The sequence below is a fragment of the Ictalurus furcatus genome, chromosome 8 (assembly GCF_023375685.1).
Source record: "Ictalurus furcatus strain D&B chromosome 8, Billie_1.0, whole genome shotgun sequence".
NCBI lineage: Eukaryota > Metazoa > Chordata > Actinopteri > Siluriformes > Ictaluridae > Ictalurus > Ictalurus furcatus.
Genome location: NC_071262.1, coordinates 17,766,329 through 17,784,931, shown reverse-complemented (window position 1 = coordinate 17,784,931; position 18,603 = coordinate 17,766,329). Strand labels below are relative to the sequence as shown.

The window sequence follows — 18,603 nt, the reverse complement described above, 5'->3', positions numbered from 1 at the left end:
GTGACCTTATATGGAGGAGGAAGTACATCATTCAGAAAAATGTAGAGCAGTTGCCTTGTTTAATTACACATACTTCAAGCATTCAAGACTTTATCAAATATCTGATTAACTGCTTCGGTTATGATCCCCTACTTTATGGTACTTTACTTTATGTTATGACAGGTCACATAGATCACTCTGATTACACGCTGGTTCTGAAAGATACTGCACGTATTTAGAGAGAAGATGCACTTTAATATCAGTGAGTCACAGCACATCAGTGTCTTTTACCATGTTTGGTTATGCTTGTACACACTGGAGAGCAACAGACCAAACAAACCCCTCCTCACTTTCCCCACTTTACTGCATGTCATGGAGCACGTGCACTGTCATATTTTAGACCTGTGACTGTTGATTCTACGTGTCCCTGATGGGGGACCCCAGGAGAGGGCATCTGGAGATGGAAGAGGAATGCTTAAAGAGTGATTTCAGATGCTCCTATACTTATTGTTCCAAGGTTCTTCGCATGCTTAAGAGGTTGAAGACCACGTAACAGTTGTTAAATGGAGTTAATGCTCATTTTGGATGAATAAGAAAGAGAAACATGTCTCTCTTTGGTGTTGTAGTGACCCATTACCCTGATCTCATAAGAAATTTGTGTGAACTCAAGTGGATGAAGGCAATGTGATTGGATTTAGAAAGAAGAAAAGGTATGAAAGCTAACCCTGCCCCTAGACCCAACTGTAGTCTTGCTACAAATTTGCAAGGCCAAGTAGATTTTCGAAGCGTGGATCCGTGGACACTTTTTCAGCTAATATTGCCGATGACTCTTTGTGCGAGGGAGGAGGAGTTTTGTGACAGTTTGCTTCGTCAATTCAATTCAACCTGACGAGTGTAACATATTTGAAAGCAGTGTAAACAAAATATGGAAAAATAAATCAAGGGAATGGTAAATTAAATGAGATAGTATAAATTATATAAGGAATAATGAATGATGAAAAGCTGAAATGCAACAAGGAGTTTGTTTACGGTGACAGTGTGCGTAACTAGGTAGCAATGTTCTCTTCAGTTAAATGACATGATAGTATATCCCAGTACTTGCATACTCTTTTGCTACGCACTCAAATGTATGAACATTTTCTTCACAAAAAGAGTACCTACTTTTAGTGCATAGTATAAGTAGGCAAACTGAGACACAGCAAATGTGTTGATTTTGAGTGATGAAGATCAGATTCAGTGCAATTGATCTGCTTTTGAGAGATGCACCATCGTCTGAGAATGCCGCACTCGTAAAATCCCACCCTTATGTGGCGCTTGCAGATCCTCAGTAGTCACCTGATGGGAAACATATTTAGCCAGCAACCTGCTCAGTCTCTTCTGCCAGCATGTGCAGTCTCATATTTCCTCCAATTTGCTGTTTAATGGTTTTGCAGTATTTATGGTAGTGTGAAGAATGTTCTCTCATGTGGGTTTTTCACTGAATAGATTCGATCATGAGCAAGCAGTCTGTCAGCAGATAGAGTAAGCCATGGATTTAGCCATGGAGTGTATCGTGCACTTGTCCAATCTTCATATAATAAAACTTGCAGCTCATGGTGATTTACCAGACTTATTCATTCACCAGGATAAACAGTCTGACTTCAGTATGACAGTATTACTGACTTTTGGAAGAAGGTGACTTCGTGGACATCAGTTCTTTCTGCAAGTATCTTCCTCTTGTTATGATTTCTGAAATGATTTGATATAAACCAAGCCATGCCCCCAGTCTTTGTTTAATAGTGTGGCGATTCATTTACACTGGAGGAGGACATTGAAGGAATGGAATTTTGACTTCAACTTTTTTTTTTTTTTTGGAATTTCAAGACCACAGGAGAGAGAAAGAGCTACGGTGAGGGCAATATGCCCGGGAACTGTAATCAGTGGCAGATGTGTAAATTAGAATATGTCTTCAGCTTGTGTCATGTGGAAATGATTTAGGAGTCTGATCCTACCTTGTGGTTCAAAAGCAGAGAGCCTGGGAAATCTACAACATGCCCAGAACAACTCTTTGAATTTCTGTTGAGAAATTAAGAAGGATATAAGACTACATGTGGAACAATGGTTCAGGAAAGTCAAATGTTTTATGTGCACAGTAAGGTACTGATTAACTAAGATCCAAAATAAAGAGTATTCATTTGCAGTCTGATCAATTGCTTGAACTTTAAGTGGCCATGTTGTGAGTATTATGCCATAATTAATCCAAAATAACAATTTACTCATTTTTTGGAAGTGCTAATACTAATTTCGAGGAGTTTACCATTGAGGTCATAAGTTTACATACACCTTGCAGAATCTGCAAAATGTTAATAATTTAAATAATAATAATAATAATAATAAGAGGAAGAAGAGGGATCATAATAATTGTGTTATTTTATTTATTACATTCCTGAATAGGCTATTTTAATAACAGATGTTTACATATAGTCCACAAGACATAATAATGACTGAATTTACACAAATGAACCAGTTCAAAAGTTTACATCCTGTACGCTTGATTATTAATACTGTGTGTTGTTACCTGGATGATCAGCGTCTGTGTTTATGTTTTGTGATAGTTGTTCATGAGTCATTTGTTTGTCCTGAGCAGTTAAATTCTCTCCACTGTTCTTCAGAAAAATCCTCCAGGTCCTGCGCATTCTTTGCTTTTCCAGCATATTCTGCATATTTGACCCCTTTCCAATAGTGACTATATGATTCTGAGATCCATCTTTTCACACTGAGGACGACTGAGGGACTTGAACACAACTATTACAAAAGGTGCAAACATTCACTGATGCTCAAGAAGACAACACGATACATTAAGAGCCAGGGGGATGTAAACTTTTGAACAGGATGATCAATGTAAATTGTAATTGTATAAAGGAGGTCCTTAATCTCTCTACACTGTAACTTTCTGTGTATTCTACAGTTTTAAGGATGCAGCATAAATTTTGTTCTCTGTCTGTAAACTGTGTATCCTACACACATTGATAAAATGATCACATCCCTCTCTCTTCTCCTGCTGAAGGACAGTCTGCTAACAGAAATAACAACATTTAAAAGGATGGCTCTTTAGATCAACGAGGCAGAACAGCTCGACCTGTGCACAGATGGACACTGTTTGGAGCAGATCCGCTGAGTCAAAGCTGTAGCTCTGTTTCTGGAAGTGCTCCAAGTCAAACAGACTCATAGGTCCAGTGCAGGAAACTGAACGATGTGTCCATTGAGTCAATGTATAGTCACATATGGTGCAGAGACGCAAACACAGGGCGGTCATTGTGTCACCTCAGGTTGAATTGTTCTTATTCACATGCAGTCCCTTCATGATGGAGTATGAAAGTGGACTGTTAAAATGTTCATAGAGGTTCTCCAAATATATTAGGGAAAATTAAATAATGGGTAAAAAAAAAAAAAAACATTTGAATTTAACCTATATGTTAACTGTTACAGCGAGTAACATTTGAGCACTGACATCTGGTGCAACCATGATATTTAGAAAAGTATATTGATTAGCTGATTAAAATAGGCTTTTGCAATACTGATATATTTTTATATCACACCGTACTTGGGCCATATGACAACATGATATTGATATTGTGATATAATAACATCATTATACAATATTCTAAGTAATGTCGGGTGTCATTGTTTTAATGACTTCTTTGTTACTGACTATAAAAAGTAACTGACTAGAATTTTTTTTATGTATTTTTGTATGTTTTTTATTAATTTTTTTAATAAATGCTGAACAAACATCTCAGGCTCAGTATTTGCCCTTGTTGCTGCTTTGTTAACAAATATATACTGTGATACATAGTTTCATGCTTGCCCCTTGTCTTGTCACTGGTTTGTTAACTTGTATTCACCTGTTCTGTGTTAATTCTTTGTTAATTTGTCTGTGTACTCTGTTGTGTTATTGTATTGTTCTTTTGTATTGTTAAATCTGAGTCTTGATGACTGTGACATCATCGGGATTCAAACTTGTGATCTCTCCCATGCCAATTTGATGTATTATGACACAATATTTTTACCATACTGTATCTACAACCCCTACCCAGTCCTAGATGTGAGAGAGTTAGCAAGTGTATATTCCTGAACTTGGTGGAGACTGAAGTTGTGGTTTAGAGCTTCTTCCTTACCTTAAATCACTGATTCAATTTCTTTGAGTTGTAATGAAGTGGAATTCAAGAGCCTAAGAAGAATAATACAGTCATTACGTTTTGGACATCAATTTCCAACATTGGATTTCAAAACTAATAGGCTAATAGCCATTGTTACTGTATGTCAAAAAAAGAAAATAAGTCATGGTCATGAATTGGACAGTAAAGGCAGTTGAGTTTCTCTCAGCTTCTCTTAATGCAAATGTTCTTAAACTGGTTTTCAGGGACCAAAGGTCCACATTTTTACATTCTTCCAGATCCTGATGGAAAGCTACCAGGTATAGACTGTTCTCGATTGCCTTGTTTAGGTGCACTGAGAGCTCAAAGTGTGCAAAACCGTAGATTATCTTGGGTTCCTGAGGAGCACCATGTTTGGGAAACTCTACCTTAGTGAGAGCTTTAAAAAACTACTTAATGCAAATCTTCAAGATAATCAGGGATTTACGGATCTATTGAGATATGCATCAGCATTTTCACAGTTCCACCTTCACGTGGTATATGGGAGAATGAAGAATGTAACCGGAATATTCCGCATTAGATTTGTTTTGGGATAAGGACTTGACATATTGGTGTAAAAGTCATAACCCAGTTAATGTGAACTACTTTTGTATCCATCACCGGTGCAGACCTTTTTCTATGTCAAATACAAACGTGAAGCTTAACTTTGCTTGTTTTACATCTGAAGATGCACCTGTGTGTTTTATTAGTTTCACATTTTCCCCTCTATACATCAAGGTGACGTTGTTAATGTTCAGGTCACAGAGCAGGAAGCCTTCCTAATTAAACAGCAAAGCGCACAATGCTGTTAGCATATATCTGTTTTTGGTTTAGCTTAATTTTGGTTGAATTACCATTCATTGTTTCAGGGAATGTAAGCAAATTACCCTATTGTTTAATGAAAGTATCCCTGCAGCTGAATTGTACATTTCCCCCGAGCTCTCAAGCCAAGAGAATATGTTCTGCGATGTAAAAATAAAGCACAGGAAACTCAAGCTGTAAACACAAACTCACATGCACTGGGCATTTATTTTTATTAGATTTTCTTTGCCAGAACGTCTGGAAGTGGCATGTTTTTTGATGGGATCTCGTATTCTTTCCTTGGCTGACCCAGAAAGAAGTCAAATATTGCATTTCCCGCACCATGTGTTTCGTGTTCTGCCATTTCTGGAAGGCCGTACTGTCCAATTGGTCTTACTTATCCTCAGAGAAACAGTAAAAACGACCTTAAAGCCGAGCCCAGCGTCCAAGAAACAACTTTCTCTAATCTGGCAGCACTCCAGAGGGGTCTTCACACTGTAATGATCAGGTTTCTGTTGAGATTTCACAATATTTCAGCTCATGAATGGCTTAAAAATTAACTGTTGTGATGAATCAGGTGTGTGAAAGTGAACTTTTCTCTTTCTCCTCTCTAAGATGCTTATTTCTTCAGAGTAGTCTAGGGAAGATATTCCATCGGAGACAAAAAGGTGATGATGATGATGTTTAAGTGCATAACAAGATTATTAACATGAGCATGCAGGAGAGACAGTCTTACACTAATTTTTGCATCATTACACTGGCTCTCAGGCTTTTTAAGGAAAGATTTTAAAGTTCTGCTGTTGGCTTTAAAACATTCAGCGATTTAGCACCATCATATACTGTATAATGAACTGTCTGTCATTCTGTAAGATCTTGTACTACAAATGTGCTTAATATATCAAAATCAACAACCTGACACAGTTTTTTGTTTTCAAGTGGCAAATAAATTGATTGAAATCTTTTAGAATTTTTTTTTTACATTAATTTTTTTCTACCATATTTTATATTATTATTATTAGTAGTAGTAGTAGTAGTAGTAGTAGTAGTATAATTTTATTCCCTTTCAGTGCTTTATTATCCTATTATGTTTATTATTGCACTTACTGTATATGTGCATCCTGATCCTGTTATCGTCATTGTTGTTTACCAGATAGAACAGACCAGTAGAAAGAAATGTAGAAGACACTGATGAAGACGAAGGATGTAGAGAAAGCTGACTGGGTGTGTAGGGGTGATGCAGAATTTGCCTTTTCTGGTAGTTGTCAAGAAGGAAAAAGTGAGCAGGGATTGTGTTGGACAGCAACGACATAACGCAGACAGTCGGAAAGATTATAATAGTCCTAGATCAAATTTTCAAGTACTTTAATATCCCCTGTGCTGTCTATTCTGTCTCCCAGCGAGGACACGAGAGGATTTTCTGCACCAGACACCATGGACGAGGACTTTGAACGCCGCAGGGAGCTCCGGAGACAAAAGCGAGAAGAGATGCAAAGGGAAACCGAAAAGTAAAGCGCGCGCACACACACACACACACACACACACACACACACTCATTCTTTCAAACTCATGTCAGACTTTCATGTCAGTTCAGTGAAGGCTGGGCAATATGTAATGAATTAAACACTTGGGGACAAATAGAAACTGGTGGTGTGATGCAGCCCAATGCAAACTGGAGTTACTGCCACTCCAAAGTGGATTATTTTCCAAGGAGCCTTTATTTGTCATATATTACATTACAGCACAGTGAAATTTTTTTTTTTTCTTCACATATCCCGGCTTGTTAGGAAGCTGGGTTCAGCCATGATGCAGCACCCCTGAAGCAGAGAGGGTGGCAGCTTGGCAGTGACCTTCAAATCAGTAATCCAATTTACCAATGGTTACATTATTATTATTATTATTATTATTATTATTATTATTATTATTATTATTAAAGAGTGACATGTTGTACATTTGGCCCACTTCTAATTACGCTTAACGTTGTGGAACATTCACGAAACAAGTTAGGTCCTGTTATCACTGACAATATAGCAGTTATAAATACTTGTTCCATCACCAACCTCTGTTTTTATTCTCTCTCTTGAAGATAAATATGACAAAAAACACTTATCATATTACAGAGAAACAATAAAACTCTCCACCACAAAGACTTTCCACTGTTGGAAAACTGAGTTCTGATGCTAGAGACTTCTTCCACAAATGCTAAATAAATGTTTCTACACAAAAAATGTCACCATATCAACGATTAAACATATTTTTTATGTGGACTGTAATCTACCCTGCAGGTATTGTATCATCATATCGTATATCATATAATTCATTTATATATACTAAAATACGGTTATAATGTATTGTGTAGCATTGTGTTCATCTTCTCTCTCTCTCTCTCTCTCTCTCTCTCTCTCTCTCTTTCTCTCAGTTTGACTTTCAAGCCAAGTTGGAAAGTCCTGTGTTTCCCAATCTAAACAGCAGTCTCTCTGCTGGCTTCTCTATTCCTTATAAAGGTTGTAGCATCTGTAAATCTTCCTCTGTTGCTCTGTTGGTCTGTTGGAGTATTTACAGTCCAGTAGTTATAATATTTAACCGTAAGCAAAAAAAAAAGAAAAAAAAAGAAAAAAGAAAATAGCAGCAGCTCTGTAATGGAATGGTGTATTATGAAAAGTATTAAATTTTATGTACTATAATACACATTAGAAAGTTTGGCGCAAGTTGGATATTTTGGCCCCAGGAAAGGGCAGTATGATCTACAAACACAGCATCGGTATTAGGAGAGGCATATGTGGCCCGCTGAGCATCAGACATTGAGTGTGTATTTTCTCTGGACTTATTTAAAGCAGATTAGAGCCAGGCCTGTCAGTGCTTGTTTGTGTTTCTTACATTTCAGTGAAAAATTATAGATGGCAAATTACTTGTCCATTTATCAGCCAGTGCTTGCGTGTTTGTCATAATCTAATAAGGAGAAACCCTGAACAGCCCACACACAAGCCTCTGTGAATGGCTTTTTTAGAAAACATTTTCAGGTTTTTGTTAGCATGTTTATCATGTGAGTTGATTTGCATAATATTGGATAACATGGTTCTCTTACTCTCGTACTCATTCTCGGCCCACTCCATCCTCCTACAAATCCCACAATCCAGCTGGCCTTATAAGGTCTGGCAGGCAGTTGTATACAGTTGAGGATGACAAATACCCTCATACAGCTTGTGAATGTGTTTCGTGTCTGTTGGGGGGGAAAACTCCTGCATCTAAGGGTCCATACTTTTTTTAGAATTATGTGGTGGATGGGGGAAACCCTTTACTTAGCCACATTTTGATTTTTTCTATTATATGTAACTTTGAAAACTTCAGACTTTCACTGCAAAAAATGACATCTTAGCAAGTGAAAATATCTTGAACATAGTCAAATTTATCTAGTATTTCCTATTACAAGATAATAACAAACTAAATATAAGATTACTAAAACCTAGTTCTAGAAATGTTTACTAATATCAAGCTTGAAATAGTCTTCTTCTATTGGCAGAGAATATTGCTAATTTTAAGCATTTATTTCTATAAAGAAGCAAAATTATCTGCTAAATAGAACAAGAAAATGTTACACTTGAAATAAGTAAAAACAAATGTCTATGAATAGGTGTAATAATCTTACATTTGGTTAATTGTAATCTTATAATAGGAAATACTAGATAAATCTGACTCTATTCAAGATATTTTCACTTGCTAAGACATCAGTTTTTACAGAAAAAGTCTGAACTTAATTATATTTGTCTATTGCATGTAGCTCAAGCAGAAGTAAAGTTCTAGCATTTAAAAATTTGCTTAACCTCAAAGGTGAAAACGGACAAAAACTAGATTTAGAGATTTCATTCCTGATCCACTGAAAGCCTCCCTCTACATTTATATCCTAATCGACTTAGGAAATTAATTCTCATATTGATCATCACCATCATCTACATGAGTCTCATCACCTGAATTCAATGAATTCTGTCTTTTTGTTAGGTCATGTCCACTGTACATGTCCATATGTAGAGTGTGTAAGCGTTCTTCTTTGTTTTGATGATGATGTCTTTGCAGTAGAATCAAGGACATTTTGACAGCCAGCATCAGATCACAGTCTGAACTAATTAGGCATGTGTCCATTTCGCTATGGCATGTAGCTATCCAAAACGTTTATCAGACTATGACATTCAGTGGCTCCTTATACAGCATGATTTGTGCAGGGAGATAAAGTAAGGACATACTAATTGTATCTTAAAATCCATGCTAAAATTTATTTCACAGTTATATGGATGGGCAGGCAAAGTAAAGAATAGACAGTTGCCCCTGTTATACTGTGAGAGGCATTTTTCTGGCAAGGGTTGGCTCTATGGGTTCGCTCCAGAAGAGTCACTACAGGTCAATACAAAGTTCTTGTAACTGATCACCTTTATCCTATAATGAAACATTTCTCTTCTGATGGGAGTGGTTTCTTCCAGGATAACTCTGCCCCCATATACAGGGCACAAGGGCTCACTAAATGTTTTCATGATGAAATATATATTACAAAAATGATGTAAATCCTATGGTCTTCACACCACCCGTTCTAAACACAACTGCACGCATGATTTTGGAGTGACGTGTTAGACAGTGCTGTCCATCACCGTCATCAAAACACCAACTGAGGGAATATCTTTTGAACGTTCCAGAGAATTGTAGAACTGTAGTGATTCATCACAGTACTGAGAGACTTAATGTTGGCTTTTCAGTTCATTTGTCACCTGTAACTATCTGCTGCAACACTCAATAAATCCGATGTCATACTATAGATCCATATTTGTTCTGATGTTGAGGTCAAAGCATGTTTCCAATCTTCCCTCCTGGCTGTAACTCAAGCAGCGCACTACAGGAACTACTGCATTATAGAAATACTTTTGGAAGAAAGCAAACTGAGAAAATCAAAGCTGATTGTACTGTCGAGAATGTACTTTATTCAAAGCAAATAAAGAATATCAGCAATATGTGGATAGCTGACATGTAGTTTTAAAAACATAACCACATGTGCTATTAATTACATGTGGAACAGTGCCCAGGTTAACCAAATGATGAGTGTGGTTTCATGGAGCATATCCAAGTCATTTCTCCGCTGAAGTGATGCACCAGTGAGAAAGAAACATACGATTATTCTAATGTAGTGTGATGAGGGCCTGCTGCAGATCTGAAAGCTATAAACGGTCAAGTGTTTAAACAGGAAAACAGGCCTTTCACTGAATCATTCTTACACTCCACTGATGCTGCTGCCATTTCTACATCGCCCTTCTGTAATAACAACTTTTCATTTGGAAATATGATGGATTCACACTTCCTCCCTGCGCATACTGTAAACAGTGGAGTTAGAGGAAGAACGAAACATGTTCGTATTTGCTTTCTCATCATTAAAACATCTGAGACACAGTCACAGAGCATTTCTCTCAGTTGCTGAAATGTAATAAAAACAATAAACTGTATAATATCTTTTACAGCTATGCAGGGATACCATGTTGGACACCAGTTTAATGAGTTGGACTTGAGACAGATGTTATTTAGATGGAACATCTTCAGATATTAAGAATTTGAAAGAAAGCCCAAATACATGTCTACCACATTATGTCTCTTTGGCGGGGGAAACCAGTTTTATTTGGAAAGGTGGGAAATTATTCATGAAAAGGCCTATCCACTTTAATGTAAAGTGTGAACCTAAAGTGTCCAGACCATAAATGTGTTTTGAAGAAGTTTTCATTTCTAGAAGAAGCACCTAATACAGGAACATTTAGCTCTTAATTAGTGTCTAATGAAAACGTTGATCTTTTAGGAGTAAGCATTTATGCAGTGGATTGTAGCTAAATAATAACCTGAGATAGTAAGTTTTCTTTCACACTGCAGTCCAACAAGTCAGATTAAGAAATCAGTGGATCCTGAGTGTTACAGTGTCCTTAAAGCTGTAAGGAGGTTCTCTACATGGTGTCCTAAAAGTCTAAACACATAGGGGACTATGTTTGTCAGCACCATGTCGATTATGCCTTCGTCAGTGGATGTTCATGGACGTCCACTTCTCGGTCGGTCCGCAACACTTCCAGTCTTTTTGAATTTGTTAAGAAGTTTGGTAACAGTGTTGTGTGCTTGCCATGTTTCCTGTTAAAGTCCATCACAACCTTGCGACAGCTTCCTGATCCAGCCACGAGAATGATTTCAATACGTTCTTCTTTTGTCGTTCTAAAAGGCTATTTGAAGATATAAGCCAAGTATGAAAAATTCCAGTATGTTTGGAGACTTTTGTGACACCCTGTATAATACTCAGGCCAAAGAAATTCCACATATTTGCAAGTTCCGGATAACTCCGACTTTAATAAGATTCAGTCTGTTTTTTAAATTGCTTCCTCTCCCTCCCCATCTGATTTGTGTTACATTGTGTATTTGACAGATGCAAATCATGCATAGACAAGATGATACCTTGCAAATCATTCTAGAGAAAACTTTTTGACAAAAACACAGATGTGCATGACTGACTGTATCTTTAGAAGACCTTTCCAGTTTGGAAATCCCTGACCCACAAGACGGGATCAGAAAGAATATACAGGCTTGTTGTCTCTGTTTTGGATCTTTCCACCGTCCACAACATCTGTAAATCATCGGCACGGGGGAAGTCAAGAGGAGAACAGGGAAATAATCCCCATCCTCTATCAATGGGCCATTTCAAACACGCTCTGTCTGTTAAACACTGACATGTTGTGGCAAACTGAGGCCAGACCAGATCGGTTAAACAGTGGAAGTAGGATTAAATGGTTTGTTCTTTGAACTGAACTGGTGCAAGTGAGAGAGAGTGGAACAGAAACTGCTCCCAGAACAGGGCTGTTGGGCAAAATTTGGCTCATGTCTTGGCTGAACTATTTACATAAATCACCATTAGCATGCAAAAGGGACTTTCCATTCTAACTATCCAAATTGCTTTCTGCCTGTTTCTTTTTCATCAAGTTTAGCTGCAGGAATGTTTACCTGACCTGGTCTTTATCCAGTACTGCATGGTGAATATGTTAAATGTGAATAATAATACTACTAATAATAATAATACTAATAATAATAATATTTAGCATCAATAAAGAAATTGAATAAAAAATATTGTGTAAAGTGATTTATTATTATTATTATTATTATTATTATTGTCATCTACTTATATATATATATATATATATATATATATATATATATATATATATATATATATATATGTGTGTGCTTTATATGTGAAATTGCTACATGCCTGAATGTTCTATAATCTTCCCAATGATGATGAATGACTGGAGTGACTGAAATTTGGCTTCTGTCACCTCTTATGTATACTCCAATGAAACAGGAAGTCATGGATGTCTGCTTAAGTGTTCCTAAACCTTTAGATTGATACATTTAACTTAATAAAGTAAAATATAAATAGGAACATGGTTATAGTGTTGCTTCCTAAGAATTAGGGGCACCAATAATTGTAACTTCAGAAAAAAAAAGTCTATTATTAATATGAATTTTATGCTGTAGGTATGAAGTAGCTATCATATAAATGTAGGGTGCCTAAATCACTTTGCTAATGTTCTTAGCATTAATTCATACTATACCAGTAAGGAATGTTTTGATCTGTAAGATTTTTTTCGAGCACGTAGGCTTATGACACCAGCACACATTCACAGCACTAAATGTTAAATGTCCCTAAATGTTTTTGTTTGTTTTAATCACTTGTTATGCCATTATTCAGCATTCAGCTTATAACTTCCATGGTCTTTGGCTTAAACTGTCTTGCTGTCTGTTAAGGATGAGCTACTTAAAACCTGATGACGATGATGAAGATGCTGCTCGAGAGAGAAGGAGACGAGCCCGACAGGAAAGGCTGCGCAACATGGAGAACGAGGAGATTAGCAACACTGCCAAAGAACTCAACAGCACTGACAGGTACAGTGTGGTCAAATTTAACAGCAATAACAGGTACAGTCTCACAGATCTCAACAATGCTAACAGGTAGTGTCTCATAGAACAATGTTAACAGGTAGTGTCTAATAGAATGATGCTAAGAGCTAATGTCTCATAGAACAATACTAACAGGTAGTGTCTCATAGAACAATGCTAACAGGTAGTGTCTAATAGAACAATGCTAACAGGTAGTGTCTAATAGAACAATGCTAACAGGTAGTGTCTAATAGAATAATGCTAAGAGCTAATGTCTCATAGAACAATACTAACAGGTAGTGTCTCATAGAACAATGCTAACAGGTAGTGTCTAATAGAACAATGCTAACAGGTAGTGTCTAATAGAATGATGCTAAGAGCTAATGTCTCATAGAACAATACTAACAGGTAGTGTCTCATAGAACAATGCTAACAGGTAGTGTCTAATAGAATGATGCTAACAGGTAGTGTCTCACAGGTCTCAACAATGCTAACAGGTAGTGTCTAATAAAATAATGCTAACCGGTAGTGTCTCATAGAACAGGGGTTCCCAAACTTTTCCAGGGCAAGGCCCCCCAAATGGCATTAACATATGACCGAGGACCCCTTTTGCAAGATGTCTTTAAAACACATTAAAAATACAGACGTCTGAATATATCCCCTTTTTTTATTAATAATTACATCTTTAGATTACATTAGAAATTGATTGTGTGTGTGGTTGTCTGAGAGTGAGAAAGAGAAAACATACTAGTGGGAGGGATGGGCTTGGTGGCTCCACACAGTTTGTCAAGCCTGGCCAAATTGTTGAGGTCCCCCGGACGCCCCCTGGCGGCCCCCAAGGGCCGCGGCCCCCACTTTGAAAACCACTGTCATAGAACGATACTAACAGGTACTGTCTCATAGAACAATGCTAACAGATAGTGCCTCACAGATCTCAACAATGCTAACAGGTAGTGTCTAATAAAATAATGCTAACAGGTAGTGTCTAATAAAATAATGCTAACAGGTAGTGTCTCAAAGAATGATGCTAACAGGTAGTGTCTCATAGAATGATGCTAACAGGTAGTGTCTCACAGATCTCAACAATGTTAACAGGTAGTGTTTCATAGAATGATGCTAACAGGTAGTGTCTCATAGAACAATGCTAAGAGGTAGTGTCTCACAGATCTCAACAATGCTAACAGTTGGTGTCTCATAGAACAATGCTAACAGGTAGTGTCTCATAGTATAATGCTAACAGCTACAGTCTCGTACAACAATGCTAACAGGTACAATCTCATACAGCAAGGCTATTACAAGATAATATTTGATAAAAGTATCAATGGGAGAACCTGCTTAAGCGTCAGAAAATATGATTCTCATACCTCAGGTTGATGAGCCTGTATGTAAGCTGTTAACATACAGTTAATTTTTTGCAATTTTGTTATCAGTGGCATCTCTGAAGTAAGGAATAAAACATTCCAGTACTTAGAAGCAGTGACAGGGTAGTATGGTGCAAGCCTTTTATCAGTTTACAACTTTTCATACTGATATACATTCACTGACCACTTTAATAGGAACACCTATACCTCTGCTAATTCTTGCAGTTATCCAATCAGTCGATCAATCATGTAGCAGCAGCGAAATGCATAACATCACACAGATACAGGTCAAGAGCTTCAATTAATGTTCACATCAAACAGAAAAGTAGCCCAAGTCTCCTGTTCTTGGCTGACATGAGTGGAACCTGATGTGGTTCAAGTTTCAGTGTGTTGTGTGTTCTGAGACACTTTTCTGCTCACCATGGTAGTAAAGAGTAGTTATTTAGGTTAGCGTTAGCGTCCTGTCCTGTACCATTAGCTCACATGAATCTGGCTATTCTCCTCTGACCTCTCTCATCAACAAGGTGTTTCCGACCAACCGAAATGCCACTAACCAACAAACACGCCACTGTCAATGTCATTGAGATCACAATCCGTTGTTTGATGTGAACATTACCTGAAGCACTTGACATCTTTTAGGCATTGCGCTGCTGCAACATGATTGACTGATTGGATAATTGCATGAATGAGGAGGTGTACAGGCATGACCGGTGAGTGTAGGTTCACTGTTAAGAAGTTACAGTATGCAATATTTAGCTATATCTTCTGTTCATAATCTTACATAGTGTATCATACATATCTCTTCAGTGTAACAGACACAGGTTCATCAGCATTGATTACCGCTCCTGCCACTAGCGAGGATGATCAGGCTCTTCTGGAGCGGCTGGCCAAGCGTGAGGAGCGTAGACAGAGGAGGATGAGGGAAGCCCTGGAGAGACAAAAGGAGTTTGACCCCACCATCACTGATGGAGAAGCCACCATCACTACCAGTGAGGACAGACCAAGCCGCAGGAGCCGTCTCGGGGATAGAGAAGAGGAGACTACCAATAATGAGGTTCCATCCTCAGAGACCAACTCCTGGACAGAGAAGGAAGAAAAGAACAAGGACGAGAATGTAGAGGAGTCAAAGGTGGAGGTTCAGGAGACAGTCCCAGTAAAGGAGGAACCTGTGCCAGAACCAGCTTCAGAGGAACCAAAAGACACTCAAGAAGACATTGTGGAGAAGAAAGAGGAAGAGGAGGAAGTAGAGAGGCCCCGGAGATCCTACCTCAGAGAACAGGTTATTTCCTCAAAGATCTGAAAGTTTTATTTATTTATTTATTTATTTACCAATTGATTTTTAGATTTGTATGAAGTGGGAATGTAAATAATGAATATGTTGTGGATTTTTCTACAGCGATCCACTGAAGAAAAAGCCAAAGTGTCAACAATCGAGGTATGGTTGTGCTAACCTAGATTTTTGTTTGTTTTTGATGGGAAATTGGAAGCATTTGTAAGCATTATGGACTTGTACAAATGATTTGCTATATTTTGTAGGAAAAGGGTGAAGATCAGTCTGTCAGTACAAACAGTGTGGCTGAGGAGAAAACAGATACAGGTTTAAACAGTACAGATTTAGAAAAGAAAGAGATTAAAGATGGAAGTTTGTTATCAAAGGAAGAGAGTCAGGTCGAACCTACAAGAGAAGAAGAAAAAGTCGAGGCAGCTGTCAGTGAGGAACCTGTAATATCTAAGACGGAGGAGGAAGAAAAGCTTGTGGAGGAGGAAAAACCGTTAGAGACATCTGAAACACCTGCTGCTCCAGTGTCACTGGTTCAGGATGAACCTTCTCTGGTGAACAAGAAAGTGGAGGAACCTCCAAAAGAAACAATTGAGCCTTCAGTGGAGAAGAAGGAAAAAGAGGAACCGCAGAAAGACACATTTGAGCCTGCACCAAAAAAGAAAGAGGTAGAGAAAGTAAAGGAAGGAACACATGAACCACAGGAGAAGAAGGTTGTGGATAAAGTGAGGCAAGAAGAAGAGAAACCACGAATACTGGAGAAAAAACCTGAAGATAAGCCAGATAGGTCAAAGAGGGAAATAGAGGTGAAGGTTGAACTTCCAAAGAAACAAGCTGAGGAGAAGCCTCCTGTGAAGGTTAAGGTAGAGGAGAAAGCAGTGCCACCAAAGAAGATTGAAGAGAAACAACCAGTTTTGAAGAAGGAGGTGGAAGAAAAACCAAAATGGAAGAAGGAGGCAGAAGAAAAATTCAAAGCAAAAATTGAGGACAAAGTTAAACCACAGGAGGTATTCACCTTCCAGCTTGGGTTTAGGCTTTGCAGATCACAGATAAAGTCATGTCATCTATCATGACTTTTTACACGTTTTACAGTTTTCCATACATGGTGTGATCACAAGTTTGTTATGAACACAGTGTCACATATTTACTCACCTTCTTCACTTTTTTGCTATATACCAAGTTCTATTCAAGGAAGAATCCACCCGGAAACACATTAAATATGTTTATATTGAAATATTTCTGAAGTGTTTAGCTATTCTGCAGCTAATTTGTGTTGCCGATACTGTATTTTTGTTATTTCTGTGAGACATTAGCTGTTGCCTGCCCTGCTGATGTCACATGGGCACATTTCTAGTGTAATTGCAATGCTGCTGATGTTTCACTGTTAGCCCTTAAAAAAATCAAAAGTGCAAGAGTTTCTGATTCACCATTCAGCAGCAATGGTCAGCATCATATTAATGAGAAATTATTAGACGTAATGGGGACAGCAGACTTTGAACTTCCAGATTGCAATGCAGCTGTATGACGCTGGGTAACGGCAGAGACTCGATTTGGCAAGATAGTGATCTACAAGATGATGATGTTGAGAGTGGTATTAGCATGAATATTGAAGCTTTGGAAGCTGATCTGTATGATCAGGAGGACTAAAGGACTAAAGTGCTGCTATATCAGCTTTAGATAGAGATTAAGCAAGGGTCAAATCGGACTGGTGACACTGTCAGAGGGCATGCCATTCTCAGTAATGTAGGAAACTGTTAACCAAGTGAAAAGTAAAAAAGTATACTCGGTGGGGGCACAGTTAGCACGTTTGCCTTGCACTCTTAGGGTTGTGGGTTTGAATCCCACCTCCAACCTGTGTGCATGGAGTGTGCATGTTCTCTCCGTGCATCGGGGGTTTCCTCCTGGTACTCCGGTTTCCTCTCCCAGTCCAAAGACATGCATTATAGGCTGATTGGCATTTCTGAATTGTCCATAGTGTGTGAATGGGGGTGTGTGTGTGTGATTGTGCCCTGGGTTGGCAAGTTTTCACCCGCCTTCTGCCCGCAGCTCCCCGGAATAGGCGACCCTGTGTAGGATAAGTGGTACAGAAAATGGATCGACGGATGGGAGTCAACTCAAAATTCATTGTAAAATAAATCTTTTGCACAATAGAAGATAATTAATTTACAGACTTTATTTATAAAACTTGATATGTGAATCTTTCCGGGTGGATTTTTGCTTTGAGTATGGCTTGGTGAGAGTGCTACTATGGTGTTTGCTTGTTGTGTGTGACTAATATACAGCAGGATTTTGGGTCACAGGAAGGTAGACACACACTGAGCTGTCTGCAATGAAAATATGCATCAGAGATATTGCAGTCTTGGTGCTTATTTATCTAAAGCATGCTTTTATCACATTTGCTAATCCTAGTGAGGAATGGCAAAAATTAAGCAGGTCTGTTATTGCTGAAGTAATAATCAGTTAATAATAAGTATAATCATCAAATAATCTTCGAAACTAAAGTGTAGTCTTGGGGCATTAGACCATAGCCTTGTTTTGCCAATTCCTTAGTAGATTCAGTACGTTCACCGAATCACATTGTTTTGTTTATTTAATGTTTTTTTTTTTCACTTGCAGGTTGTGGAGGAAAAGCCTAAACCATTCTTTTTACGTGACAAAGTAAGCTGTGTCTGGTTTGGGTCCCTGGCATTTTCAAATAGTTATCATTATATGAAATTATGTATTATTATTTGAAGATTATTTTTCTACATGTTTTGCTGTAACTTAATTTGAGCAGAACGAATCAGCGAGGCAGCAGAATGAAGAGGACACCTCTAAATTCAAGAAATCCGAGAAGCCATTCGGGTATGATTAACTGATTACAGTTGTTCTGCTCTGAGGTAAAAAAAAAAAAGAGAGAGAGAGATTACATCATAGTTTAGTCAGTACAGACTATAACAAGCCCCTGAATTTGTCAATATAACATCTTTAAGTGCCTGATTTGACTGGTAGCCTGATATGCTTTCAAAATGTTGCTTGAGTTGTATTAAATGTGTATGTTTACATGTGTGTGTGTGTGTGTGTGTGTGTG

General features: G+C 37.9%; 1 protein-coding gene across 4 annotated transcripts in view; it reads left to right on the top strand.

The window, feature by feature from the left end:
- The window catches only part of cald1b (caldesmon 1b), a 37,488-nt gene that overhangs the window by 7,852 nt on the left and 11,033 nt on the right, over window positions 1-18,603 (top strand). For 2 of the 4 annotated variants that reach the window (XM_053631190.1, XM_053631191.1), the window contains exons 2-8: window positions 6,353-6,460; window positions 12,762-12,899; window positions 15,062-15,533; window positions 15,651-15,689; window positions 15,791-16,540; window positions 18,150-18,191; window positions 18,310-18,377. In XM_053631190.1, coding sequence (XP_053487165.1) covers window positions 6,387-6,460; window positions 12,762-12,899; window positions 15,062-15,533; window positions 15,651-15,689; window positions 15,791-16,540; window positions 18,150-18,191; window positions 18,310-18,377 — 1,583 coding nt within the window. In that variant the 5' untranslated portion in view covers window positions 6,353-6,386. Of the gene's footprint in view, window positions 1-5,527; window positions 6,232-6,352; window positions 6,461-12,761; window positions 12,900-15,061; window positions 15,534-15,650; window positions 15,690-15,790; window positions 16,541-18,149; window positions 18,192-18,309; window positions 18,378-18,603 lie in introns of those variants that run through there. The other 2 variants (XM_053631189.1, XM_053631192.1) reach the window with 2 other exon arrangements.